The following is a 27,941-nucleotide window of genomic DNA, read 5'->3' as shown; positions in this document are numbered from 1 at the left end:
TAAAAGTTACAGAGTTTTACATTTACATCTGTGATCCATGTTGAGGTACTTTTTGTATGAGGTGTGAGATTGAGGTCTAGGTGTAGTTGATACCTGTGGATGTCTAATTGCTCCAACACCATTTATTTCTGAAAAGGCTATCCTTTGTCCATTGAATTACTTCTGCATTTTTGTCAAAAATCAGTTGGGCATATTTGTGTAGATCTACTTCTGGGTTCTCTGTTCTATTCCGTTGATCCATTTGTCTGTCCCTTCTCCTGTACGATACAGTCTTGATTACTGCAGCAATGTGGTAAGTTTTGAAAATTGAGTAGACTAATTTCCTCCCACTTTATTCTTCTTTTTCAAAATTGTGATTCTAGTTCCTTTGCCTTGTCTGTATCTACAAAAAAAATCTTTCTAGGATTTCGATAGGAATTGCTTTAAACCTGTGTGTCAGTTTGGTGAGTATTGGCATCTTTACAATTTGGAACCCCTTTTAGTTGGATAAAATTTTATCATTTTTAATTCACTTCAGTTTAGTTAGAATTTGGGGTGCTGGGACTCCCAACGTGAATCCAAACTCTAAGGGTGTAAGAAGGCCAGGGGAACAATTGTAGAGCAGTGTGTTAGTGAGTTTGAGTGAGTGTGCTGCAAACACATGCTGAAAGTGTAAGAACACTCAAAGGATGGGAAGGTGGTACTGTAGCTAGTCTGGAAGAAGTGACCTTGGAAAGATTTTTCAGGGTGGTGTGGGATTTCTATGAACAGGAAGAAGAGGAATGAGCTCTTTGCTTTCTAGTTAGCCCTCTATGGAAGTGCCTTTATCACTGCTATCATGTAACTTGTCTTTCTCTGGACCATTTGCAGCTCTGCTAGGTTTTTTGTTTTGTTTTGAGACACTTTAGTGAAGTTGCTCTTCTAAGGCACCATAGATTATTTATGCACTTAAGGAAAATGTCATTGCTGTTATCTCTCCCAGTGAAAATTATTTCTATCCTGCAGTGACTCTGGTTGCCCCTATGGACTGTTGTCTCAGGTGTCAAGTCCAGAAGTTAGTCTAGCTGTTTAATTTGCCTTGCACTTTTCCTAGTGCCTACATTAAAATCACATGTTGCCATACAGATACTTATTTGCAAATTGCTCCCAGTGTTCTTTCTGCCCCTTGTGCCTGCCAAGATAATGGAAGTTTTTAGAATCAGTCCCAAGCTAATGCATCCCAAAGAAAATCATTACCTGAGAGGTATTTAGACCCAAGTGCCAGCCCTGCATCTCTCTTGTTCCAGTAGCGTGTTTACGTCACTCTCTTTTGGTTGGTTATTTTAAGAATTAACTTGTGCTGGGCTATAATCTAAAGAAAGTTTCTTCTGCTCTTTCTGATACCTGGCAAATGGAGGGCATTCAGTAAATATTTGTTGAATGATTGAAATGACTGACTGACATCTTCTGGAATGAACATAAAATTTGTTTGGGACTCTATGTGGATACAGGTTAATGGCAACATTTTCTGTTAGTTCTAGGATGTTAAGCCTTCCTTGAAACCCTTTGAGGCTGTCTGCCCATCTTGGAGAGGAAGTTCTCCTCAGGGCCAACTGCACGTGGCAGCATAGACCTGTACACTGACACTTAAACTCCCCTAGTATTTTCAGTTTCTGGTAAAATCTTAACACAGATTGAGTTTAGGAATCTATTGTAACTTGAAGTATTTAGAGCATCATATGGGTTCAAGTGAAGCCCTTATTTTTTCAGTTGGCTTTTTCTAGCGACACAGAACATGGTCTCCTAATTGCCAGACATCTGGAATTCTTTGTCACATCAGAGTAAATTTAGAATATGCATCAATGGCAGGACTCAATCAACAATAAAACCAGTGTGTATATATATACTCTCTAAACTGTTTCTGCTGTGTAGTGAAGCTACAGATCTAGTTCTTTTATTTCCCCACAGAAATCCTGAGTGATCACTCCCACCTTTAAGGAAATACTCTTTCCCCTGCAGATCTAAGACTCACAAAGAATGCGAATTTGGTAAACATGTTCGTGGCAAAGCAGGAGATTAAGATGCTGTTATCTGTCGATGAGCTTTCCACCTCTGGCCCAAGGAGACATGGTACATTGGTTTATTTCGACCACTGGACTAACCATGCCTTACTGTTTCACAAGTCTGACCAAGTGCTTTTATTTTCTAAAGGAGAAAGAATAGTTTATGCTGGAAAAAGTTCACCTGAAAGACAGTGTAGGAAAGAGTGTAACAGCATATCAGGGAGGTTTTTATGATATTACATTTAAATGTAAGCTTACCATTCTTCCCAGAAAGAAGAATTCATTCTCTTTTTCAATTTGAACAAATAATGTAAAGTCACTATTTAAACTACTGTTAGCTTTTTTATCTCAAAGTAGCTAAATGGCTTTGTTGCTCATGTGGGAATGGAAATTAGCTCTTGGCATGAACCACTTTAATTGAAATCAGTTTGTGGGTTGAGTTCCTATGCTGCTTGACAGATGACATCATTTCCTGTGCTTTTCCCAACCCTCACTGTTTTGCTAAGATAGGATGAAGCTAAGTTTAACTTCAGATTTTAAAGCAACTGTACACCTTTTCCTGACCTACTTAGAACATTATCCAAATTTTTCATCAAATCATTTCTTTTGTTTACTTGTAAATAGTTTTTTAGTTAAAAAAGCATTTTGGCTGAGACGTTTTAATAGAAATCATAGGAGCCTAAAATAACTGTTTTAATCAGTTTTCTGGGTTGGTTGATTTTTTTTTTTTTACATCTTTATTGGAGTATAATTGCTTTACAATGGTGTGTTAGTTTCTGCTTTATAATAAAGGAGTTATTTCTGCTTTTATATATGGGGAAACAAAGATAAATATATATATATATATATTTTTTTTTTTTTTTTTTTTTTTTGCGGTACGTGGGCCTCTCACTGTTGTGGCCTCTCCCGTTGCGGAGCACAGGCTCTGGGCGCAGGCTCAGTGGCCATGGCTCACAGGCCCAGCCACTCCGTGGCACGTGGGATCTTCCCGGACCGGGGCACGAACCCACGTCCGCTGCATCGGCAGGTGGACTCTCAACCACTGCACCACCAGGGAAGCCCTGTGATAAAAATATTTTTAATAGCAACCTATTGAGTGCTGTATAAGTGCTTAGGCAACTACACAGTCTCAGTGTTTGAGCATAGCTTTTGGTGTCATTATCATGGAGCATGAATTAAGTAAACAGAAATTAATTTAGCAAAGTTGTATACAGCACCTGTATACAGGCAAGGGATGCTCTGAGCACTTATGGGGATATAATTAATAATCATGATTCTTCCCACTCCCCACTCTCATGATGCCTTTAGACAAATGTGCTGGGGATAGGAGAAATAACTTAAAAAAAAAGTTTGATTATATAACATATATTTCCAGAGAGAATTATTAAGTACTCTGGAGTCAGAACAAAGAGGGCTAGTATCTAGTGGGGGAGGGAGGAGAGAACAGAAATCAGAAAAGATCAAAGGAAAGAACAGACGTTTGCAGTGGGTCTAGGAGATAGGTAGGAGGATTTCAGTATTTGGTGAGAACTGTGTGTGTGTTATATGTTAGGGGTTGGGGCAAAGGGACAAGGTGACAGGTTAAAGAGGAGATTCGTGAAGAGACTAGCACAAAGTGCCGGGCATTTGGTACGGCACTCAGAAATATTTGTTGAGTGAGTGAGTGACTGATAAAGTACATTGGGGACTGAGTCATAGAATGTATTAGGAGCAGGCAAAGCAGCCCTGATAGGCTCACGGGAGGGCTTTGCATGTGAGATGGAGGGGTTCTTAATAGAGCGGACGTAGGGAGTCTTTGATGGTGTTTCAGGAAGTAGGTGACCTGTTCTCGAAAAGGTGCCTCACTTTCAACCTGACTTAGCTTTCAGTACTGTCTGAGGGCATAGTAAGTCTTGGGTTCTGGCTCCTTCCTTCTCCCTGTTGTCATGCTGAGATTTGTGTAGCACTTGATGCAAATGGCCGCTTCTCCTGAAGTCAGCAGCCTCTTTGGGATTCTGAACTGAGCATCCTAACAAGGGGTACTGAAGAAGGTGGCTGCTGGGAGGAGTCTCCTCTCTGCTCTTGGGAGAAGATTTGGACCCTGTGCTCCAAGAAGGCTTTGCATAAGAGCAAGCATAAGCAGCTGATTTCTGCTCTTACACAGAAGAAGGGCTTTTCGTTCCCTGATGTGAAATTGTTGAGCCTTTTTCTCTAGGGATTTACTCCCCCAGCTTGGAGGGCAGGGCAGAGTGAGCCAAATTTCCATGCCCAATCCTGGCCTCCTCGTATAGGGATGTGTCAACAATGATTAATTCAATCAAGCCTTTCGTCTTCTCCAAGTAAGGTAGTTGACTGTTTCTAGAGGACTAAGGAACAGCCTGGGATTTTGAGAGTGCCTGAATTACTGAAGCAGAGGCAGCAGAGCCCTGAAGGTGCCGGAGCCCGCACCACGCTGTCATTCTCTCTCCCAGGCGTCTTTCACTCCAGCTCCTTCTAGCGCCTCATCGTCTCAGTCTAAGTCAGCCCGCCTGCCCGTGGTCTTCCTGCTCTGGGTGCTGAAGCTCTCACACTTCTGTAGGTGACAGTGTGATAAAGAGTGCGTTTCAAACCCTGTGGGTCTTAGTTGGTTTAACGTTACAGTTTAAACCAGCAGCTCTTTCTGAGCCGAGTCCAGCTGTCTCCGTTATCAAGCAGTCTTGTTATTAAATGCCGTTGTAGGTAATTTTTCCCTTCTTTTTGCTGCCTCCAAATTTTCTTTTACCAACATTTCTTGGAATTTGTCACCCTGAATGTTTTCCTGCCCACATACCTGGGACTCTGCATCTTTTAACAAGAAAATTATTGCCGTCGTAATCTTGTCTCGTCTGGTCCCTCAAGGCACTATTTTCTTGTTGGTATAAATTACAGAAATGACATTGAGTGATAAGTTCTGCTAAATTAGAGAAGTCATTGAGCATTATTAAAGTAAGTATCGAAGAAACAATTACGTTGCATTGTAAATGATTTTATGCGCACAAAATGACACGTTTAGCATTGTCAGTTAGGTTATTTCTGCATAAATATATGAATCTTGATGAACCATTTTATTTTCTCTTCACTGCAGATGAACTCGTGTGAACTGTTGCTATCTATGTGCTTAAATTGCAAAAATAAATCAGTCTTTTTTTTTTCCTTTTCAAGTCCAACACTGTAACATTCGCTGCATGAATGGAGGTAGCTGCAGTGATGATCACTGTCTGTGCCAGAAAGGATACATAGGGACTCACTGTGGACAACGTAAGTAAACCATAGTTATAAGTATTCTAGATGTTAATCTATAGAGACAAAGAGAATACAGAGATAAGTGCTGGTGGATCTTCTTTGAGTTCCTGGGACATGGCATTTTTAGAGATGTGCAGTGACTCTTACAGATGAACAGATCACTTACCCAACACACATAGTACCAAATTTCTGACTGGAACCTTGGAAATGGGTGGTTTGATTCATTTTTCTTTCATTTACCTCCACTACACTGCTTACCTCATCTCTGATTTACACCCAGAGAATTCTTGTTCACTCCAGATGTATGCCTTCCGTTTGACTGCTCAACATCTCCACCATCTCTTGGATTTTCAATAAGCATCTCCAATAAAGTATTTCAAAACTCAACTTCATCTTTCTCCCCAAACATGTTCTTTTTTCTTGACTATTGATGTCTGTATCTCTCTAGTTCCCCAATCTAGATTCTGCTCTTATAATATTTAGCACACTGCTGGCCAGTGTGTTTGTTCATTCATGAACACTGTTGATTGTGTGTCTACTCTGTATCAGCCCCTGTGCTTTGCTGAGATGAAAATTTCTCTAGAAGAGCTCACTTTTTATGACACTAAGAAGAATATATATACCCTGCAGAAAATTTAGAATAGTTTAAAAATATAAAAAATAAAATTTTCTACAATCCCGCCATTCCAGATATTACCTTTTAGTCCTTTAATGCATATTTGGTACGTGAGATCCATTGTATGCATAATTTTTCATATAACTTTTTTACTTAATATTTCATTAGAAGTATATTTCATTTCTTGAACATTTAAAAATACATTTTAATAGTTGCATAATACTCCATTATATATAGGTTTTACTGTTTATTTAGTGAATTGTTAATGATCAGCATTTATTCATGTTGTTTCCAATTTTTGCCATTGTATATGTATTTGCTATGATGAATAATGGTATTATAAGTAAATCAAAGTTTATGTAATACCCTCCTGACTGTCTATACACTGCAATATAGTAAGAATGATGATTGAGTCTTCGGCAGCCCACAGCAGTAGCATGGAGGGAGGAGAGGTAGGACAGCCTCCCCAATGTGGGAGACCCTTGAGCTGAGTCTTAAGGGGTGGGTAGGAGTTCCCTTGTCAGATGATGGGAGGTGGGCCTTTTAGGTAGCCGGCACAGTATACGCCAAAGCAGCAGAACATGACATACATAGCATGGGAGGTCAGACTTTGGCGTTGCTAGAACTTAAGTGCTGAGGGAAGTGATGGGAAGGAAGCTAAGGTCAGAATGGAAGTCATGGGCCATTGGAGTGCCTTTACACATACCGTTTTTTCACTCAAAGTAGAGCCAGGGAAGGGGAGTGAGAAGACAACGACCAACAACATTCATCTGTTGAGTATTTACTCTGTTTACTATATGCTAGGCACATGTTCAGACTCTTTACAGGTATTAACTCATAACTCATAACAACAGCCCTTTGAGGTAGAGGCCTTTTTTACCTTCTACGAAATGAAAAACCTGGGGCAGTAACTTGTCTAAGGCTGTACAGGGAGTAATCAGCAGAGTTGGGATTTGAACCCAAACAGTCTAACTTCACAGCCCATGCATTTAATGCTATGAAATACTGGCCTATACACTTCACTTACAGTGGTTTACAATGAGAAAGACCACTGAGGCCAGAGTAGAGTAGGAAGAAACAGAAGCAGGAAGAATAGTACTAAGGCTATGGCTAGAGAGATGGTGGGATGGGGATGGATTCAAAGGCATTTTCAGAAAGGGAATCAGAAGGAGCTGCTGTGCATCTTCTGTTTCCTTTGATGCTTCCAGAGGGAGTAGAGCCCAAAGCCCAGTGCATTACAGGCACTCAGGTAACACCAGTAGAATTAGAAAACCTTTCCTAGACTTCAGTTTCCTAATCTGTAAAATGGGAGGGTTGGCTTAGGCAATCTCAAAATTTCTTTTCTGCTTAAACCTCTTCATTCTCTCCTAACTGTAAATTAAGAAGCAAATTAGAACAATGAATATACATAAACTTCTCTAATTTTGTGACGATCAATGGACTACTGCTATAATTTTTAGCTATAAGGGGTTGTCTTAGTTCAAGTGCACTGATCCCAGTGGATGCTGAGACAGAATTAGATGCACAAGAGATTTATTGGGGAAAAAGCCTATGAAGAATCAAAGGGGGGCTTCCCTGGTGGCGCAGTGGTTGAGAGTCCGCCTGCTGATGCAGGGGACACGGGTTCGTGCCCCCGTCCGGGAAGATCCCACGTGCCGCGGAGCGGCTAGGCCTGTGAGCCATGGCCACTGAGCCTGCGCGTCCGGAGCCTGTGCTCCGCAACGGGAGAGGCCACAACAGTGAGACGCCCGCGTACCACAAAAAAAAAAAAAAAAGAATCAAAGGGAAAGAAAGCAGGAGTCAGGACAGAGGACCTTCAGACCCTGATGTAGGTCACACCCCTGGGCAAGGAGAGAGGGAAGGAAAGACTATCACGATTGTATAGAAGGAGCCTCAGACTATAGTGCAACTTCATGAAAGCCTTGGTCAGGCTGATAGGGAGCCTAGAATAAAGATTGCCCCTCAAAATAGTTTCATGATGGGCAGAAATGTCCAGTCTCCACCATGCTTAGTCATTGGGTGGTAGCAGCCAGGAGAGTGTGCCCTTGGCATGAACAGAGTAGCGGATCTGAAGGTGTAGCAGCTTCAGGCTGTCGGCCAACTAAGCTGCTCACTGTAGGTTTTCTTGGAGGGAGATCTGAGTGGCTCAACTCCATGACTGCCACAGGGGTACAGGAAAAATGTGTGGGAAATATATGAAGGAGGAATTAATTTAAATGGAGGTGTTAGGGAAGCCTCATGGAGGAGTGAGGTTTGAGCTGGGCTTTGAAGAGTGGGAGGGACTGGCAAATTTGGCAGGGGCAGCCTACCACCTGTGGATTAAGATGCCTAGAAAGAGGCCATGCATAAGTGAGTTGCAGGAAGTTGTACGGAGAAGAGTTGTTCAGGGCATGAGCTGTCAGATCTTATTTTAATGCCTTTCTTTTTTTTTTTTTTTTTTGCGGTACACGGGCCTCTCACTGTTGTGGCCTCTCCCGTTGGAGAGCACAGGCTCCGGACGCACAGGCTCAGCGGCCGTGGCTCACGGGCCTAGCCGCTCCGCAGCATGTGGGATCATCCCGGACCGGGGCACGGACCCGTGTCCCCTGTATCGGCAGGCGGACTCTCAACCACTATGCCACCAGGGAAGCCCTTAATGCCTTTCTTGACAAGTAAAAAAGTCCCTCCCTCAAGGATCTCTGGACTTATCTTACCAATATTTTCCAGAGATTCTCTTATAACATTTAATTGGGTCTTTATTATGGTACATAAATTACTGAATGTCAGTATTCATGTGTTGTCATTGACAATTAATAGAGTGATTTAACATGCTGCATTTCTGTAAGGATGACAGTAGAGAGGCCAATGTTTTCCCTCATGAGAACCCTCTGGAAATTAAACATAAATCATAAGAAAAGAGTCAGGTTGCCAAAATGCAGTTCTCATCAGGGGTATCTCTTATAAACCACCATTTTAGGTGCAGAACTGAAAGCATTGCTCACATGCTTCCCAGGATGAAACCGTCAGCATTAACACAGGTACATACTCACCTATTCCAGGTAGTTTTACCTGAGTTGACTGAGGAACATCCGGGGAACTGGAACTGTGCAGTAACTGTTTAAAACAAATACCAGGGTGATTATTTAGTGTTTTTATTGTTGTCCTTTCAGGGGACAGTAAATGTTACTTTATTAGCATCTACTATCAGATGAAGCCCATCAGCCTCTCAGCTCCTGTCTCCTTATTTTACAGCTGTCTGTGAAAGTGGCTGTCTCAACGGAGGCAGGTGCGTGGCCCCAAATCGATGTGCATGCACTTACGGCTTTACTGGACCCCAGTGTGAAAGAGGTAATTTCTTTTAATGTATCGGTGTAAAGATGTTGTAGTGGCTAAAGCTATGATTGATGTCAACATGCATTGGGTTCTTGCGGCTGCTTCTTAAATTTTGCTGAGCTTTGAGGGTGTTTCTGAATTGTCACTGGGAAGGTTCCTAGGATGACAAGACAATGGCCCTAAGTCTATGCATGTTATTCAGTAATTCTTGCCAGTGGACTGCAGGACTCAATAGTGAGCCTATGCATAAGTACCAGTTGGCATCGAGATAAAAAGAGGAAAATTTTCCATAGAGTAAGGATTGAGCTCATTATTATCCTAGTAAATTAGGGAGGTGGCTCCGAATAAAACATCTGTATGGCAAGGGGAAAAATCCAGAACGAAACAAAAATTGCACCTAAAGGTCTATTAGGACCTATTGGCTGTAGTGGTATACAAGCTCAGCATTTAAAGTTCACTAGACATACTGATTGCTGAGAAACAGTGCTTTCACACCTGTAGTTTATTCAGTACTCACTGCGGCCCACTGACATGTGTATAATCATCATCACTTCTCCGTCTGAGAAGATCAAGGCTCGGGGAGGTCAAGGGAGCTGCCTAAGGTCACACACATAATAAGCAGCATTAATCCGAATGTGGGTTTTCAGTTTTCAAGTCTAATGTATACTGCTGCTCTTAATTAAAAGAGATTTCTACCTGATTTGCCTATGCATACAAATAGGATATTGAGATATATGTCAATGTGCAATATTCTTAAATACCCACCGCCCTGACCTTTGCTTTGTCGATCATCTTGTCTTTACATTCATAGCCATGTTTTCATTGTTCCTAGTTTTATAGTGAAGATTTTATCGTGAAGATTTAGGAGGTTCCTTTCATACAGAACTGCAAAAATACTCATGAAAAATACCCATTGAAAAATACTCATGAACTTTTTAAACTTCAGTCATCACCTTTATCCAAAGTCGTATAGAGATCATTTTATTCGAAGATGGAAAGTAAAGATTCAGTAGCAAGTGTTGAATATATGTTATTTAAAAGCAAAGTGCACAGAGTGGTATGTGAGAAATTGTCTTCTGTTTGTAGTTTTATGAGTTCGTCTAAATTCAGTTCTTTGCTGATAAAGCAACAATAACTATTTTAGCAAGTAACTCTATTATTACTGGATAGATTATATTGTATCTCTGTTCACAAGGCCACTGCACGGTATGGATATGCGACGCATCATGGACTCTTGGCCGTTACATTGTACTTGGCATCATTTTGGAGTCCCTCTTTAAAACTGTTTCTCTTTACAACTTGATGTATTTTTATTGACTTGGAGCTAATGTATATCTAATGGTCTCAAGAGTAATAAAGACAACTGTTTTGATTAGGTAGTATCATTCTGTGGCCTTAGTATTTACTCAGTGATGATGATATAGGATTTAAATTGTTGAGATTAAAGTTGTTAACGTGTAACTTGAACAGTGTGAAAATAATTCTGGAAGTGATAATAGTGGGCTTAATTTGTTTTAGAAAAATCACTAATAGAATGAAGTTATAGAGCATTTTACCTCTAAGAATCTGGTTAATAATTTGCTGCAAAGAATATTGATACCCATAGTTACAGATATTGATAAAACAGTCTAAAATAAAGAGGGCATGATATTTAACCATTCCACACTTATTTCTTCAAAGACTTGATCTTTGACCAAGATTAAGAAATGATGTGAATGGGTTAAGTTACTAAACTGCTAATCAAAACTGGCATATTACTTAGGGATTTCTCCAAATTTTGGAGTGTCTTTAACTGCTTTCCTCCGTGGTACGGGTATCCTAAAATTTGCACTTAGGTGTAAATATATTTTGGCCGCATAGAATCTTCACAATAGTGATTATCTAAATAAAATTAATCCCCAAATGGCAGATTTTCAGGCATTTGTGGTTGTGGAGAGTCGGGAGGAAGCAGGCTCTCTTTAATCATTGTCCTTTGCCTCTTCTACCTGGGAATACAGAACCAAACCTTCAGTGGGAGAAGGGAAACATGAGTGTGGTTTCTCTCACCACACGGGAGAGGGGAGGCTCTTTGATTCCAGGATTGTATTTCCATTTTTAGTCTTCACTGTTTTCTGCTCTTGTGGAAGTCATCTGCTTACCTCTTTAAAGAATTAGAGGCAAGATATCCTACTACTCAGACGAATGCTTGTGATTTCAAGAGTGATTAATAAAAACATAGGACTGAGTCAGGACAAATCCATCCTGAAGCATAGGGAAGTATTCAGTGTCACTTCTGATGGTGGGTTAGTATACTTACTAAGTTGTTCAACTGTGTAGGCCAGTTGCATTATGTTTTAAATGGAATGTGACTTTTTATTTATTTATTTATTTAAAATAAATTTATTTTTGGCTGCATTGGGTCTTCGTTGCTGCGTGCGGGCTTTCTCTAGTTGCAGCGAGCGGAGGCTACTCTTCGTTGCGGTGTGCAGGCTTCTCAATGAGGTGGCTTCTCTGGTTGCGGAGCGTGGGCTCTAGGCACGTGAGCTTCAGTAGTTGTGGCTCACAGGCTCAGTAGCTGTGGCACGCAGGCTCAGTAGTTGCTCCGCGGCATGTGGGATCTTCCCGGACCAGGGATTGAACCCATGTCCCCCGCATTGGCAGGTAGATTCTTAACCACTGCGCCATCACGGAAGCCCTGGCTTTTTATTTTTAAAAATGAACTTCCAGGAAGTCTTTACTAATTTTCTTTCCTTCTTCTAGGAGGCTGAGCCCAGGGCCTCTTCTGCATTCTCTCTGAGCACTCTCTCCACATATCTTTTGATAGCACCTATCACATTGTATTGAAATAGCAGGTTTCCATGTCCATCTCCCCCATTAGAGTGTAAGCTCTTCAGCAGCAACTGTGGTTTCATCATCTTTTAAATTCCTAAGCCAGGCTTAATGCGTGATGCACAGCGTATGGCCAATAAATGTTGAACTGAATTTATTTTGAAGCACCAGAAAATCTTGAGATATGATTATCAGATGAACAAAAAGTATCTCCTGGAAGTAATTGCTGCTTACCTACTTGTGGACAATTCTGGATATTTCTCATTGTTTCATTTTAAACAGAGCTTGCAGTGTTGAGTCCTAATTGAATTTGGCCCCATCTTTCAGGGCCACATGACTGTCATTTTTCAGTTGGCAAGGATGCAGAAAAGAAGGTATGTTTTGACTTAAGCCAGGTGACAATAAACAAACAAACAAACAACCTCCTATCACGATGTAATACACATGGAAAGGGACATTTCAAATGTGTTACAAGTACCTCTCAGGATAATCATCTTTGTCCCTGAGAGGTCTTGCAACTATATGTCTGCAGCTACATCAGAGAGCCAGTACAAGTGTAGACTATCCTTTGGGGGGTGATACTGGCAGGATTTGGATCACCTTAAGCTAGTAAGTGAATCTTAATAACCCATGAACATAGTGTTTTGGTTTGTGATGGAGACAAGCAGTGGATCCATAGTTGAATTACGAATCATAACTTTCATTCAACAAATGCAGTCAGACTATGAAGCAAATTTGTCTCACTTGTAGCTTTTAGCCAGTAAAATATGTTTTAAAAAAATTTTGGGGCTAGTCAGCCTCATTGGGAAGGTGACAATGATACTATTGCCTGCCTGTGTTCAGAGGAAGAAAAGAAGAGGCCTGTGACTTGTTTGGCCTGTAATGTTTACTTTTTAAAAACTGAATGTGAGTACCTTTAGTTATAGTCTCTAGCTTGCCACAATCCCTACTACTCCCTATTGTCTTATATCCTGCTCCCTTTATTCATTAAGCTTACTTTTTAGCCCCTGTGGGCACTTGAGTTTGCCACCTCCTGCTACTTTCTGTATCAAAGATTGCATCTCTTTGTGTTTTGTTTCACATGCCAAGTTTCTTTCATTGTTCTTCCTCTTATATATTTTTTTCCTGTAAATTTACATTTATGGTTTTCCTGATTGCCCCCTCCCCCTCACTTTTGCCTTCTCTCTGCTTGGGTCTTGAGCAACCAGTAAAACTTATCACTGCCTAAGCTCAGTGGTATGGTATTTTCGCATTTGTTATTAGAATATTGAAATGAGGTCAGTGCCTGTTTTGGCAATGATAACATAAGCTAGTTGGGTATTGCCATAGTTACTGCCAACGAGACTATTGGAAGCACACTTTCTCTTGCCATCTTGCCTCAGAATGCAGACTATTTAAAATCTTGTTAAATGCTCTTATATTAAACACAGTGAATCATGTGAGTGGATGAGACTTCTCAAGGTAATGAAAAAAGAGAGAAGAATGATGGAGATAGACCTGAACTTGGAGACAGGGTGGGGTTACTGATGAACAGGCCTGAGGAAGAAGAGAACAAAAGATAGACACTGAGAAAACATGGAGAGAGGCAAGAGAACTAGGGGAGCACTGAGCCAAAGAAACTAAAAGCAAGAAGGACTTCAAGAAATAGCTTGGCAGTTGTTAGACTCTTCAAGGATCAAGAAAGAATGAGAATAACAAAAGGCCCTTTGATGTGATAACAGGTGACATGGACTGGGTACTTAGAGGGGGCCAGACAGTATGCGGAACACTTGACTTTGGTGATTTGCAACAACCTTATGAGAAAAGTCCTTTAATGAGTCCCATTTTATAGAGGAGCAAACAGAGGCAAAGAGAGGTCAAAGAGCTTGCCCAAGGTCAGATAGCTTGTAAGTGGTACAATCAACAACTGAACCCAGCCGGTCTGGCTCATAAGCCTGTGTACATGACCACTGTGCCGTACTTGGGTTTCACTTGGAAGGAGGTCATTAGTAACTATAGAAACTTTTCTGAGAAATTATAAGAAGAAATCTAGAACTAAGAGTTGTAGAGTGAACGTTATGGAGTGGGGGGAAAATCCTTTCAAGAAATTTGGCAAGGTAGGTAGTTTTCCTCTCTGGAGGAAGAGTTGAGCTAAGTTGCTTTTAAATCATTTTAAAAGCCAAGAGAAAGGAGTCTTGAGTATTGCTTGGGTGTATGTAATGCAGGGTTTGGGGATATTTCTCTGTTTGATTGATTCTGATATTTTAAATATAATAATCCATTCTTGGAGAGAGGATGATTCCTGTCTGTTTGCAGTACATATAAATTGACTCCAAATGACTGAACCAACATTCTAAAATGTAGCCATAGAAAATGAATATTGTCGTTTAGTGCAGTTACCATGGAAGGTTATATAGTTTTCCTACAATATTACAATTCTTCGAGCCATATTTGGAAACTCTTTTTTGTAATTACCTTTACAGAGTCAGCAATTCATTCAAATGAGCATGTGACCATTTTTTTCCCTTTATGGGAGTCATTTGGGTTTTTAGAAACAGCCTAAAATAGTGTCGGTTCTAGTGACGACAGTCAATAATCAAACACGTTAGTCGTTTGGGGTCGAAAATTGACTTAGATTAAAAAGCAGTGAAAAGAATTGTCTTGCATGGTTCTTAAAGCACATGGAATTAGATTAATATTTTAATGTCAAACTTTATGTGAGCCAGAGTATGAAGCCTTTTGGAAGCATAAGTGCTAATAACAAGAAGTTTTCTATCATTACTCCATCTGGAGGTCTTCATTATGTACCGTCTGAATGTAAGCATGGACACGAATTCTTCGAAATCCTGAATCATTTGTTCAATGTTAAATTCCTACCCAAGTCTAAACTGTGAAGACAATACTTGGATTTTCCCCAAATCAAGAAAGTCTGTTGGCTGTTCTGCTGGCTATTATAAAAAGTATAGGGGAAAGCATTACTGAACTGATAGCTTTAAGAAAAAGGAACAATGGGGGGCAAATATGGAGTAGAATAAAAATCAAAGAACAGCAATAATTCATAGTCCATCAGAGAAGCACGACAATGAAGATGAACTAAGTCTGGTCATCATACTTGCCCTCTTAAGGGATTCCAGTATTAATGGAGCTGGAAAAGGCATTTCGTTTTTTGTTTTTCTCCAGCAATTGAAGAATAGAACAGAGGACAGGTAGGTTGGTTGTAATTCTCCTTCATTCTCTTATGTGCAGTTGATATATGCGCAGCTCTGTTATCTTCATAACTTAGCTTCCCTGATGATTCACGAATGATGGTTTTGCACAGGGATCTTTTTTAATGATTTCATAGAAGAGAGTTCAAAAAGCTATCCTGAAAGCAGTTGATAAGCATTTATTTTGTAAAGCCAAAAAAGCAGTGTCTGCGTTGTGTCTAATGAATGGAAAAGACTAACATATAATGATCCAAATATATAAATAACCAGGTGGTGCATTTCAGATACATTTGCCTCATTAAAAGAAAGTAGAATCATGGCCTGCTCTCAAAGGGCTGTCTAGAAAGCTTCATGGAATCAAGTGCTGATTTTCTTGTGCTTTTTTTCCTTGCCGTTTTTCTGGAAGGTGTTAATGAAATGTTTGGAAATAAATTTTACAGCGCTGCATTTATGACGCTAATTTAACATAATTTTATACTTTAGGCAGCTATTATTAAAGTTCCCAGAATAAATGCCGTAGGCTAACTCCCATTCTCACAGTGTCTTTGGAAGGCAGAGCTCTGAGAACTATGCTTATTTTCTTTTTTTTTTTTTTTGGTATGCGGGCCTCTCACTGCTGTGGCCTCTCCCGTTGCGGAGCACAGGCTCCGAACCCACGGGCTCACGGGCCCAGCCGCACCGCGGCACGTGGGATCCCCCCGGACCGGGTCACAAACCCGTGTCCCCTGCATCGGCAGGCGGACTCTCAACCACTGCGCCACCAGGGAAGCCCAATGCTTATTTTCTTCTCTCTAAAAAGGTAACAAGTAATAAACTGTTGTTTCTAAAAAAATGTTGAAGCCCTCTGTGAGCCTAGCTTTTGGTATTTAGTCTAAATGGAAAGTAAATACTAATGTGTAGATAGCAGAGGCAGAATGCCTTAAGTGTTTCTATGCATCTAAAGTGGTATTGCAACATTTCTCAATTGGTGGATCATTGAGTAAACTTGATTTTCCTAAAATAGTTCGAGGAAATACATCTGATGACATAGTCGTTCAGTTTCTGTGGTTGAGGAGCTGTGTGCAAGCAGGGGACGTATGCTACCATACCATGCACACCAGCAGGACTGGTGGGATGCAATCATAAAGCAGTTTAATTTTTGTCTCGCACTCACTGTCTCTCTCAGTCCACTCAGTGGGCTACTTTTTCCCCTGCTGGGGGATGAAATTTTCTGGTCCTTTTCAGACTTTCTCCCCTGCGGGTCTCTCACGTGAGCAAAGGCATCTATAGTTGACTTACAATGTTGTGTTAATTTCTTCTGTACAGCAAAGTGACTCAGTTTTTTATATATATATATATATATATATATATGTATATATACACTTTTTTTTTTTTTTTTTTTTTGTGGTACGCGGGCCTCTCACTGTGTGGCCTGTCCCGTTGCGGAACACAGGCTCCGGATGCGCAGGCTCAGCGGCCATGGCTCACGGGCCCAGCCGCTCCGCGACATGTGGGATCTTCCCGGACCGGGGCACGAACCCGTGTCCCCTGCATTGGCAGGCGGACTCTCAACCACTGCGCCACCAGGGAAGCCCTATACACTTTTTCATATTCTTTTTCATTATGGTTTGTCACAGGATATTGACTATAGTTCCCTGTGCTATACAGTAGGACCTTGTTGTTTATCCATCCTACATGTAACAGTTTGCATCTACTAATCCCAAACTCCCATTCCTTCCCTCTCCTCCCCTCCCTCCCACAAGTCTGTTCTCTATATCTGTGAGTCTGTTTTTGTTTCATAAATATGTTGATTTGTATCGTATTTCAGATTCCACATATGGCATCTATGTTCTTATTGGTTGCTTACATTTCCTTCCTCAACCCGGGGTGACCCCTGGTACCTCCAGCCATCTGAGGCCTCTGCTGCTCTCGGAGCCCTCTGAGAAAGGATCTAAGCTCACTCCACATCAGCTTTCTCCTACAGTGGCCCACAACTAGTTAGCAGGAAACACTCATACATTTTTTTCGGCCACAATAAATGGCCAGAGTGCAAACCAACTTTGACATGGTAACAGCCTCTCCCATGAACCATGTCTGAGCATCTGGCCAGCCAGTTTCCAACCGTGAGACCCTCTGCAGTCCACAGCGTCCTCCAACCTGTTGTGGATACATAACACACATCGTGCAGTCTGAGCATTCTCCTTGAAGCCCCTTTCATGACTTGTCATCACATGTGGTCTTCCACCAGTTTCCTACAGAGAGCTCGTGACGTTTCAGCCCTCTCCCAAGTAACTCCCGTCCCATCTCTTATTACCTCGGATGTTTTGATATTCTTGATAGGCATGAGTGTTTAAGAGCCCTGTGACCAGATCGTCATCACATCCTTCGCAAATTCTGCATCATAGTGTCACCCTTGACTTAGAATATGGCATCTGTTGTCTTGTGCTCCAGTTCAAGTATCCATTGTAACATCCTCTAATATTATCAAAGTGAATAATTGAATAAGCTATTAAATTTGGTGTTAAATTTGGTATCATGGTTTAATCTTCAGGGACAGTTTTTTAACTTTATTGGAGGTTTTTTCTTTTCTTTTTGCTCTTGTGAACTTAAAAAAAGATGAAACTAGTTTTTATCAGTAGCCACATTTAATATTTGGACCACGTTTCCGTTTTTGGATACTCAGAACACTAGAGCAGCACTGACTAATAGAAATATAATGTGAGCCACATATGTAATTTTAACTTTTCTAGTAGCCACATGAAAAAGTAAAGGGAAACAGGTAAAATTAATTTTAATAATATATCTTATTTAACCCAGTATATCCAAAAGTTTTATTTTAATAGGTACCCAATATTAAAAATTACTGAGATATTTTGCATTCTTTTTTCCATACTAAGTCTTTGGACTCTAATGCCTGTATTATGCCACGTCTCAATTTAGGCCAGCTAATAGCCACATGTGGCTAGTGGCTACCATATTGGATAGCACAGTTCTAGAGCTTTGTTTCTAGTCACATCATCACTCACCTAAGGCCTCTATCAGGTCTCTTCCTGCTGCTGTTTATTTAACTTTTAAGAAAGCAGCATCTTAGAGAATCATAGCCTATGTTGATATGTAAAAGTAAACCAATTTAAAAAAAAACACAGAGCTAGGGACCTCAGATTAGAGTCTAATTTCTTGGGATATTTGTCTAAGTGGAGTTTTGTTCAAATATAAGTGATAAATGAAATCTCTTGTAGTCATGTCCATTAGATATAACAACTGTAGCAAATATTTCATAAAGGCTCAGCCCTAAGCTAGGCACTAAGATGGAATCAGAAGGGAGTATACAGTTCTTGTCATCAGGAACTTAAAACTATTTTTTGGAAAGATAGAAATACATCTATGAAAGAGTTTAAAAAGCAGGGCAAAGATTTATTTAGTTAGGCAGAGTAGATGAGGGAAAGTGCTACAGATGAAGGGAAGAGACAGTACAAAGATGCAGAGGCTGCAATTGACCAGGGGAAAAGGGAGGAAACAGTCACCCTTAGGAAGTCCCTGCTATGCCAGACTCTCAGTGTTTGGAGACCTCCTAGGAGAGAAGAGGAGGGGGGCATGATGTCAACTTGCTTAACTCCAAAGAAGGAAAGGCCTATTTCAAGTCTCTCTGTGGTGCCCTTCTATTCTACTGAACTGTGCCTCTGCACAATTTCTATATGAGGCATGGTACTGGGATTTAAAAAAATTCTCCTTTGTATATATAACTTAGTGGGTGGACTGGTCTATTTCTGAAACTGTTTTAGCTTAATCCTATGGATAGGAGTCTGGAGACCCTACCAGTTTTATATGCTCAATTGAGAGTCCTATGCTTAGTGTTTACGTTCCTTAGCAGTTATAGCCTCTAGAGAATCTGTGCTGCTTTTGGTTTATAAATGTATATTAAACAAATATATGGGACTTTGTGGTCCAGATGATGTGCCAAAGTACTTTTTGCAGAACATTAGTCCCATGGGGGTTCCATGAAATGAAGTTTCCATGGTCAGAAGGATTTTGGAAACTATATACCATGTCCTCTTCTTGAAGAGGCACTGGGTGTGTTAGCATATTAGCTCTTGGGAGTCCTGTAAGAAGGTAACTCTTTTTACATAGTTTAACCCACGCTTTCAAATCTATTAATTTTAGAATTAATTAATTTAATTTATAAATTAAATGTAATCCCTGGGGTTTGGTTCTCAAATATTCTAAAGTATGATGATGAATGGATAAGATGTGGTGTATAAATACAATGGAATATTACTCAGCCGTAAAAGAATGAAATTATGCCATTTGCAACAACAGGGATGGACTCAGAGAGTATCATGCTCAGTGAAATAAGTCAGACAGAGAAAGACAAATACTCTATGTTATCACTTATATGTGAAATCTAAAAAACAAAGTAAATAAACTTATATAACAAAACAGAAACAGGTTCACAGATATAGAGAACAAATGAGTGGTTATCACTGGGGAGAGGGAAGGGGGTGAGGGATGAGATAGGGGTATGGGATTAAGAGATACAAACTACTATGTATAAAAGAGTTAAGCAACAAGGATATATATCATACAGCACTGGGGAATATAACTGTTATTTTATAATAACTTTAAATGGAGTATAATCTATAAAAGTATTGAATCACTATGTTGTACACCTGAAACTAATATAATATTGTAAATCAACTATACTTCAATTTAAAAAAATACAGTATGACTTAGGCAAAGTGAACTCTTCCATTAAATAGTGATAAGTTCCTGGTTCTGAAAGGTTTGATGCGGTTGGCATGCATACCATCTGGTTCTTTTCAGTCCTTGGGAGTACTACTTACCAGAACTAGCAGTATCAGATATTCTTGTAGCTAGAGCTTCCTTTTATAGATTGGTTAACTTCTCTTCTTTCAAAGTCAAGATTAAGATGTATTCCTTCCCCAATCCTTTCCTGACCATAGGGAGCTCCATCACCAACCCCATCTATGTCGTTGCAATTTGACTGACATCACCACCTCTGTCTGCCTGGACCCCATTCACATTTCTATTTGATAGTTAACGCATGTATTAAACTTTTGGTATTTGTCATACACTTTAAGCCAAATCAGCCACGTTAGTATTTTTACTTCTCTAATTAATTCTTGTTTTTCTTGCATTTTATTACATTTTTAAATAATTGGGTGATCTAGTCCTTATCTTTGGGGTTATATACTGATGGGTTTCAATGTTGTTCACTAAGAGGCGAGGAATGAGTGTATTCATCTTGTCAAAAAACTTTTTTCCGTGCCATTGATTTTTGTGTTGAAATACTTACATCAGCATAAAAATATCTAGAATCCTATTTCATGGCTTTTAAGAAGGCTTATAAGCAAGTTAAAAATATTTTCTTCACTAAATGAAACACAAATGACATTAACTTAAAATATAGAAATATGTATATACAGAAAGATGAATATATGTGAATATTTTATATATATTCAGTATTTTCTTTAAAAGTTAAATTCAGCCTATTAGACCCCACAATTTGGGAATTACAAAATGTGCTAATCTAGTTCTAGTTTGGGAGCTAACAATATGCTGATTTATATATAGTCTTCCAGCCAGGCTATGATCCCTCCCATAGACCAAAGAACAAAAACTGTATCTGATACTTCTTGCTACCTCACTGAGTACCAAGCCCAGTGCTATGAAGAGAGTAGGTGTTAATTTACTTAATTTAACTGTGGGATCTCAAGGTTGATGAGAGAGAGTATTTAAATGTGAAATATACTTTAATACAATTTTATATCTGCTTAATACAACATTTTTTAAAAAGTACTCTGAAAACAGTACCTACAAATACATCTGTATCCTATGGAAATATTAGTATAGCTATTGATAATTGAAGTATGTGGGAAGTGAATTCTGTAGGACACATGAAAGGAAATGTTCTCCAACTTTCCTATCATATTCCCTCTGCAGCAATCCCTTTCCTCTGAACTGTTTCAGAAGAGCTTTATAAGTAAACAAGAGGTTGGAATATTTATTTCCTCCGGAAATAAAGAACGTTCTAAAGGTGCACTTCATAAAATAGGCCCATTTCTATCTCTCTCCCTGGAGAGCCCTTATCCTCCTGCCTGCCTTAGGAGACATTGTTGACTTTCACTGTTGGACACTCAACTAGGTGAAAAGAGAAGACTTGCTGGTTTGGGGGCAGATTTTACCTACATTGAAAATGTTCTTTTAAATATGTATTAGCTCTTAAGGATCATTTCTTTCCTAACATCCCAGTGGAAAAGCTTATATTCTGTTAGGGATTCTGGTGAAGTAGGCTTTAAATGAAAGCTAGTGAACTTTAAAAGACAAAGGCAAAGCCATGACCCTCCAGAAACAAATTTTGATTCATTCTCTGTATAATGGTTTGTAAGCTTCACTTGTAGAGTGGGGAATATTTTAGAACTTTCTTGTTGCTCTGAGAAACATAAAAGAGCAGAGGCATACATCCATCTTAATAATATAAAGCTGGTTTTGGAAAACAGTGTGTAATAGAAGTTAGAATTGCCCTCTTTGAGGAAAACAACCTTTAAATACTGTAGAATAGTCTCTAAGTTTTAAAAAATAGCATTATGTGGAATTGGATAGAGCTATCTCTTTTCAGACCTTATTTAGTATTTACTTCTTTCTACATTTTTCCACAGTGCCAAACAGAGCGAGCTATCACAAAACCAAACAGAAGGTGATGACTCTGAGAAGTCATTGCAGCCCTTTACTGAGTCAGCCTGAAGTGTGCACAGGCCTCCTCTGTTCTCATGCCTCCTGAGTTGTTATTCTTTTTTTTTTTTCCTGAATGAGAAGAAATGATAGGGAAATTGTTTTCAAAACTAAATTTTATTCCAAAGGAGTCCTCATTCCAACTTGTCAATATCACATGACAATAATTTTTAATGTCTTTAAGATACCTAATTAGGAGACATTGTGCTTTATAAATTACCCCACCATTCCTGGAAAACTGGTTAAGAACTCAGAGTCTGAAGAAAATCCTGCCATTTCTTGGCTGTGAAGTCTTGTCTCTCAGCCACGGTTTCCTAATCTGTATCATGGGAATAATAATAGTACCTATCTCATGAGATTGTTAGGAAGATTAAATGAGATAATATACAAAGTACTTAGCATGGGGCCTGGCACATACTTAATACATGTTTAATAGGTATTTGCTATTAACATTCTCATTCTCATGAAAGTGAGAGTAATCTTTGTTGAAAATGTTGTTTCAGAAAAGGTACCATGAAACTTTCAGCTGCTACTACAGTTAACCTAAATGTAGAGGCCCCAATGTAACTATGTTTTCCACTTAGAAGTTTTGTTTTCTTGCTGAAACAGCATGTTTTTTGGATCTTCTATACAGGTGAAGCCCCACATTCTTATTTTGATATCATATCAACCATATGCTTTTTGTTGTAGCAAAGGCTAAGACCCCAATTGTTGCAGTTGTAGCAAAGGCTAAGACCCCAGTAGTGCAAATATTAACAAAGGGAGGAGAAAGCGAAGGGGTGAGTGACAACCATTTCCATGAAATGTAATGGTGACTGCAGCCCTGAAAAACATCAGTTTTCACAACAAGGGTTACTAAAGGGTTACTAAAAGATTTTGCTTACTTATATGCACAGATACAGAAGGAGAATGAACTTGTCTCTGTAAAAGGCCAGCCGTGAAATATAAGAGATACTTAGCTATTTTAGAAACGTGGCGTTGTAAAGTCAGTGAGAGGTCATAGAAAATTATCCATCACCAAATAAACTGAACACCCATGTAAAGTATATATTCACCTGTCTAGGTGGATATGAGAACTTGAGTCTATAAATATGGCATAGTCAGTTTAAGTGTGTGGCGAGGTGCTTTTACTTGTAGAACCCACATGCCATTCTTTAGTTGCAGACGACTAAAAGTGTTAGTCCCAGAGGACTAAAGCTAGAAAAGCCAAAACACTGGGATATTTTAAACCTATAAATTTCAAACCTCACTCATTAGAGTTCAGTTTTGTCAAATGTATCCATAAAAAGATATGACAGTAATCTAAAAAGAAAATGTTCTAAGAAGAAGAGATGTGAGTTTATTCATCATGTAGGAATTATATCCCAGGCACTATGCTAATGGCTGGAGATGTATAATAGTACATGAAACACACTTACCCCTGTCCTCTGGAGTTACATTCAGGTGGAGGAAGCAGAGATTAAACAAACACAGAAACACCTAAGTATCAGTGTGGTGAAGGCCATGCAGGAATATAGAGGGGATGAGAGCAGAGAATAGTGACACATATGGACTGGTGGTCAGGGAGGCCTCTCTGAAGGATGAGAAGTCTCCAGCCATGTGCAGAGTGAAGGGAAGCTTTCTAGATAGAAGGAAGAATATGCGTAAAGGTCCTAAGATGGCAAACATCTGTGTGTTTGAGGAGGTGAAAGAAAGCTTTATGGACAGAGTCCAGACAGTGAGAGTGAGTGATGGGAGATGAGATGGGAGCAGTGGTCAGGGGAATGTTGTAGGGGAGCACCTCACACAGCACATTAAGACAAGTGCAGTGGTGCTGTGACACCATGCTCAGGAATAATAAGTGCGCTGTAGACTTTTCTACAGACACTAGAAGCCTGATGTTCAGGTTGTCCACGAGAATCTGCCCTAAAGAGCCCCCCAGTACGGACTCAGGGCCGGGAGAGTTCTTGTAGATTTCCTATGCCTTTCAAGACAGAGGGATCTTGAGTTTTGTGTTACTTGTATTGCTTTTCCTATTATCCTTGTGCTTTTATAGAGACTCTGACCCCTAGCTTTCCCCCAGGGAAGTAATTAAACTGGAACTCAGATGCCCTTAAAATACATAAAACAAGTACATCATGAAAACGGCTTGTTCAGGCATCAAGTATTTTGAGATAATGCATGCTTTTGAGTGGACGCATGCAGACTTGTCCCCAGGGTATGCCTTTGGATGTCATAATAGCGATTCTGGTATCAATAAATCATTCACTATTTGAACAAGTCATGGCCACCACCTCAGTCACTAGATACATTTGTAATGGTTTCTGTGAACAATAACAACAACCACCTAGCAACATACTGTTTTGGTCATGTCATTTTTATATGACTTGTGGGCTTTGGATGGATAAACTGTGTCTAATATATCTTGAAAATTGAACAGCCAATATTGGTGGAGGCCCACTCTACACAATACATGAAATCATGCTGCATGGTGTGTGACTTTATATAAGAATAACATGTGGGTGTTTTTTGCTAGTTTTTTTAGTACTTTTCTGTTCCATGAGGGAAGGGCTGTATCTATCTTGTTTACCATTTTATCTCTAATTTTGGTCACCTAGTAGCTTGATAAGTATTTGTTGAATAGATGAATGGATAAGTGAATAGTTTTTAGGAAAAGTTTATTTCTTGAATTCCTTAGAACTTAACTTAAGAAATGAGTGATCTAACATCTCTGCTTTTAATGGATGGTTTTCGCCTTGCCATTTTTAAGCCATGAGGAGTGTCAAATATAGCCAAGTGAATTCTGCAAAGAGTTAATATTTCAGAGAAGCCAAAGTTAGGTGATCCCTTCCATCTACGCTGTGCTTTATAGATGTACATACAACCTCATTTGGTCCTTGGAGCAATCTTGCAAGACTGTTCATATTGTACAGTAAGGAAAACACATTGTGTCTCGTCTAAGGCAGGTGTGTAGGAATGAGGGCTCTGTTTTCTAACTCAGCCCATACTGTGTGCATCGATATTCTCCAACAAATATTTGCCTGGCTCTTAGACCTACAATAATCTCTAGGATTGCTTTTAGCTATCAATAATTATCTTTTTATCTTAGCTCTATCTTTCTTCTTTCCTCTCCATTTCATGCACCTCTTTGGTTTTTAGTTTATTTTATTATTTTTTTTATTGAGGTATAGTTGACTTACAATATTATATTAGTTTCAGGTGTACAGCACAGTGATATGAAATTTTTATAGACTATATTTCATTTATAGTTAAGGTAAAATATTGGCTATATTCCCTGTGCTGTACAGTATATCCTTGTAGCTTATTTGTTTTATACATAGTAGTTTGTACCTCTTAGTCCCCTATCCCTATCTTGCCCGTTCCCCCTTCCCTCTCCCTACTGGTAACCACTTGTTTGTTCTCTATATCTGTGAGTCTGTTTCTGTTTTTTATATTCCTGAGTTTGTTTTATTTTTTAGATTCCACATATAAGTGATAACATAGAGTATTTGTCTTTCTCTGTCTGATATATTTTACTAAGCATAATCCCCTCCAGGTCCATCCATATTGTTGCAAATGGCAAAATTCCATTCTTTTTTATGGCTGAGTAGTATTCCATTGTGTGTGTGTGTGTGTGTGTGTGTGTGTGTGTGTATCACATCTTCTTTATCCATTCATCTGTCGATAGACATTTAAATTGCTTCCATATCTTGGCTATTGTACAAATTGCTACTATGAACATTGGGGTGCATGTATCTTTTTGAATTAGTGTTTTCATTTTCTTTGGATATATACCCAAGAGTGGAATTGCTGGATCATATGGTAGTTCTATTTTTAGTTTTTTGAGCAATCTTCATACCGTTTTCCACAGTGGCTACACCAATTTACATTCCTACCAACAGTGTACAAAGGTTTCCTGTTCTTCACATTCTCACCAGCATTTGTTATTTGTGGTCTTTTTGATGGTAGCCATTCTGACAGGTGTTAGGTCATATCTCATTGTGGTTCTGATTTGCATTTCTCTTTCGATTAGCGATGTTGAGCATCTTTCCATGTGCCTGTTGGCCTTATGTATGTCTTCTTTGGAAAAATGTCTATTCACGTCTTCTACCCATTTTTAAATCTGGTTGTTTGTTTTCTGGATATTGAGTTGTATGAGCAGTTTATATAATTTGGATATTAACCCCTTATTTGTCGTATCATTTGCAAGTATTTTCTCCCATTTGGTAGGCTTGGTTTTTTTTTTCATTTTGTCATTGGTTTCCTTTGCTGTACAAAAGCTTTTAAGTTTAATTAGGTCCCATTTGTTTACTTCTGCTTTTGTTTCCTGGTCTTAGTAGACAAAGCCAAAAAAATACTGCTACGATTTATGTCAAAGAATGTTCTGCCTGTGTTTTCTTCCAGGAGTTTTAGGGTTTACAGTCTTACATTTAGGTCTTTAATCCATTTTGAGTTAATTTTTGTATATGGTGTGAGAAAATGTTCTAATTTCATTCTTTTACATGTAGCTGTCCAGTTTTCCCAGCACCACTCCTTGAAGAGACAGTAGTTTTTCCATTGTATATTCTTGCTTCCTTTGTTGTAGATTAATTGACCATAAGTGCATGGGTTTATTTCTGGGCTCTCTATTCTGTTCCATTGATCTTTGTGTCTGTTTTTGTGTCAGTACTGTGCTGTTTTGATTACTGTAGCTTTATAGTACAGTCTGAAGTCAGGGCGCATGATACCTCAAGCTTTGTTCTTTATTCTCAAGATTATTTTTGCTATTTAAGGTCTTTTGTCACACACCTCTTTGGGTTGCTGATACTTGGTTATTTCCATTCTCTCAGTCTCTAGACGAAGTTTTAAAATAATTTTAGGTGACTAGGCAAGTCTCTTGGATTGAATTGGTTGGGAAGAGCTTGGTTTTAATGTAAGTAGATGTTGTATGATGAAAACACTTTTCCCTAGGCAAAAGACAAATATAATGATGGATGTGGGAGTTTAGCTGAAATTGAACTGTGAATAGAATAAGAGAATGTAGTCCCAGTGGAACCTGAGTACACACAGGCATGGAGAGTCTAGCTGTATGAATGAATGTACTGCTGCTGTGTCACTCTGCTCTGGTATAATTTCCATAAGCATGAAGTTAGACCAGCTATATTGGAGTCTGTGTTCAGTGAAGGGCTTGGTTTCTTTTTATGATGAGTTTGTTTACTTGATGCACATGCCAGGAGGTTTGCAGTTTTGTTCTTATAAAACTGACTGGGAATTTAGAGTAGCAGAATAGTCTCATCTAGAGCACGAGTTCCATGAGAACAGGGATTTTTGCCTTTTTGTCACAGCACCTAGAATAATGCCTAATGCATAGTAGATGCTCAGTAAGTATTGAATAAAAGAATAGACCTGACATACACCCAGCCTGTCACTTTTAGCAACAGGACTGGGTTCAGAGTCGACCAAATAATTTATGTGTGACTATAATGATGTGACTATAATGATGTGTGTGACTATAATTATGTATGAGCTAACTCTGCCTCACTTACTCAAAGACAGTCAGCTCAGGCCGAGTTGGAGTTGGTGTTTGATTCTTGTCTGCCCCTCTGTACCAGTGCGTGCAGTTCTAGTCACCATTTCAATGGGTAGCTTCCTACCCCTCTGACTTACTCTACTTGATTATGAAGTTATAATTAGCTTTAATTTAACCCTGTAGGACAGAATAGTAACTATAGCTAATCTGTGGCTGAAAATAGGGGGGTATGAATGAAAAGAATTAAAATTAATTGCTTTGGGTAGCCTGAAGTGACAAGGATTAATATGCTATGAATTTTCTTCTCCTGAGAAACATGTGGTCACAAGGATGTCCTTCTTTCAGAGGACCTTCAAATTTGGGTGTGTGGCTTTTGGTATAGTCTAGCACCACTGGAATGGTTGAAGTAGATTTTGTTTCATTTTTCCCATGCCCTTACCATGGTTGCTCAAAAAGACCCAATCTCATCTCTTGACCGTAAAGTTATCTGTCATCTGTAAGCTGAGCACTATCTTGCCAAGTCCCATTGAAAAGCCAATTTA

The 27,941-nt window shown here is 39.4% G+C and overlaps 1 protein-coding gene across 1 annotated transcript in view; it reads left to right on the top strand.

Moving 5' to 3' along the window:
- Positions 1–27,941, top strand: part of FBN1 (fibrillin 1) — a 252,580-nt gene that overhangs the window by 42,157 nt on the left and 182,482 nt on the right. The window contains exons 4-5 of the mRNA XM_067746257.1: positions 5,181–5,276; positions 9,109–9,204. Coding sequence (XP_067602358.1) covers positions 5,181–5,276; positions 9,109–9,204 — 192 coding nt within the window. The remainder of the gene's footprint in view (positions 1–5,180; positions 5,277–9,108; positions 9,205–27,941) is intronic.

Source organism: Pseudorca crassidens, chromosome 1 (genome assembly GCF_039906515.1).
Source record: "Pseudorca crassidens isolate mPseCra1 chromosome 1, mPseCra1.hap1, whole genome shotgun sequence".
Lineage (NCBI taxonomy): Eukaryota > Metazoa > Chordata > Mammalia > Artiodactyla > Delphinidae > Pseudorca > Pseudorca crassidens.
The sequence above is the reverse complement of the archived record's forward strand: the minus strand, read 5'-3'. Positions and strand labels throughout refer to the sequence as shown.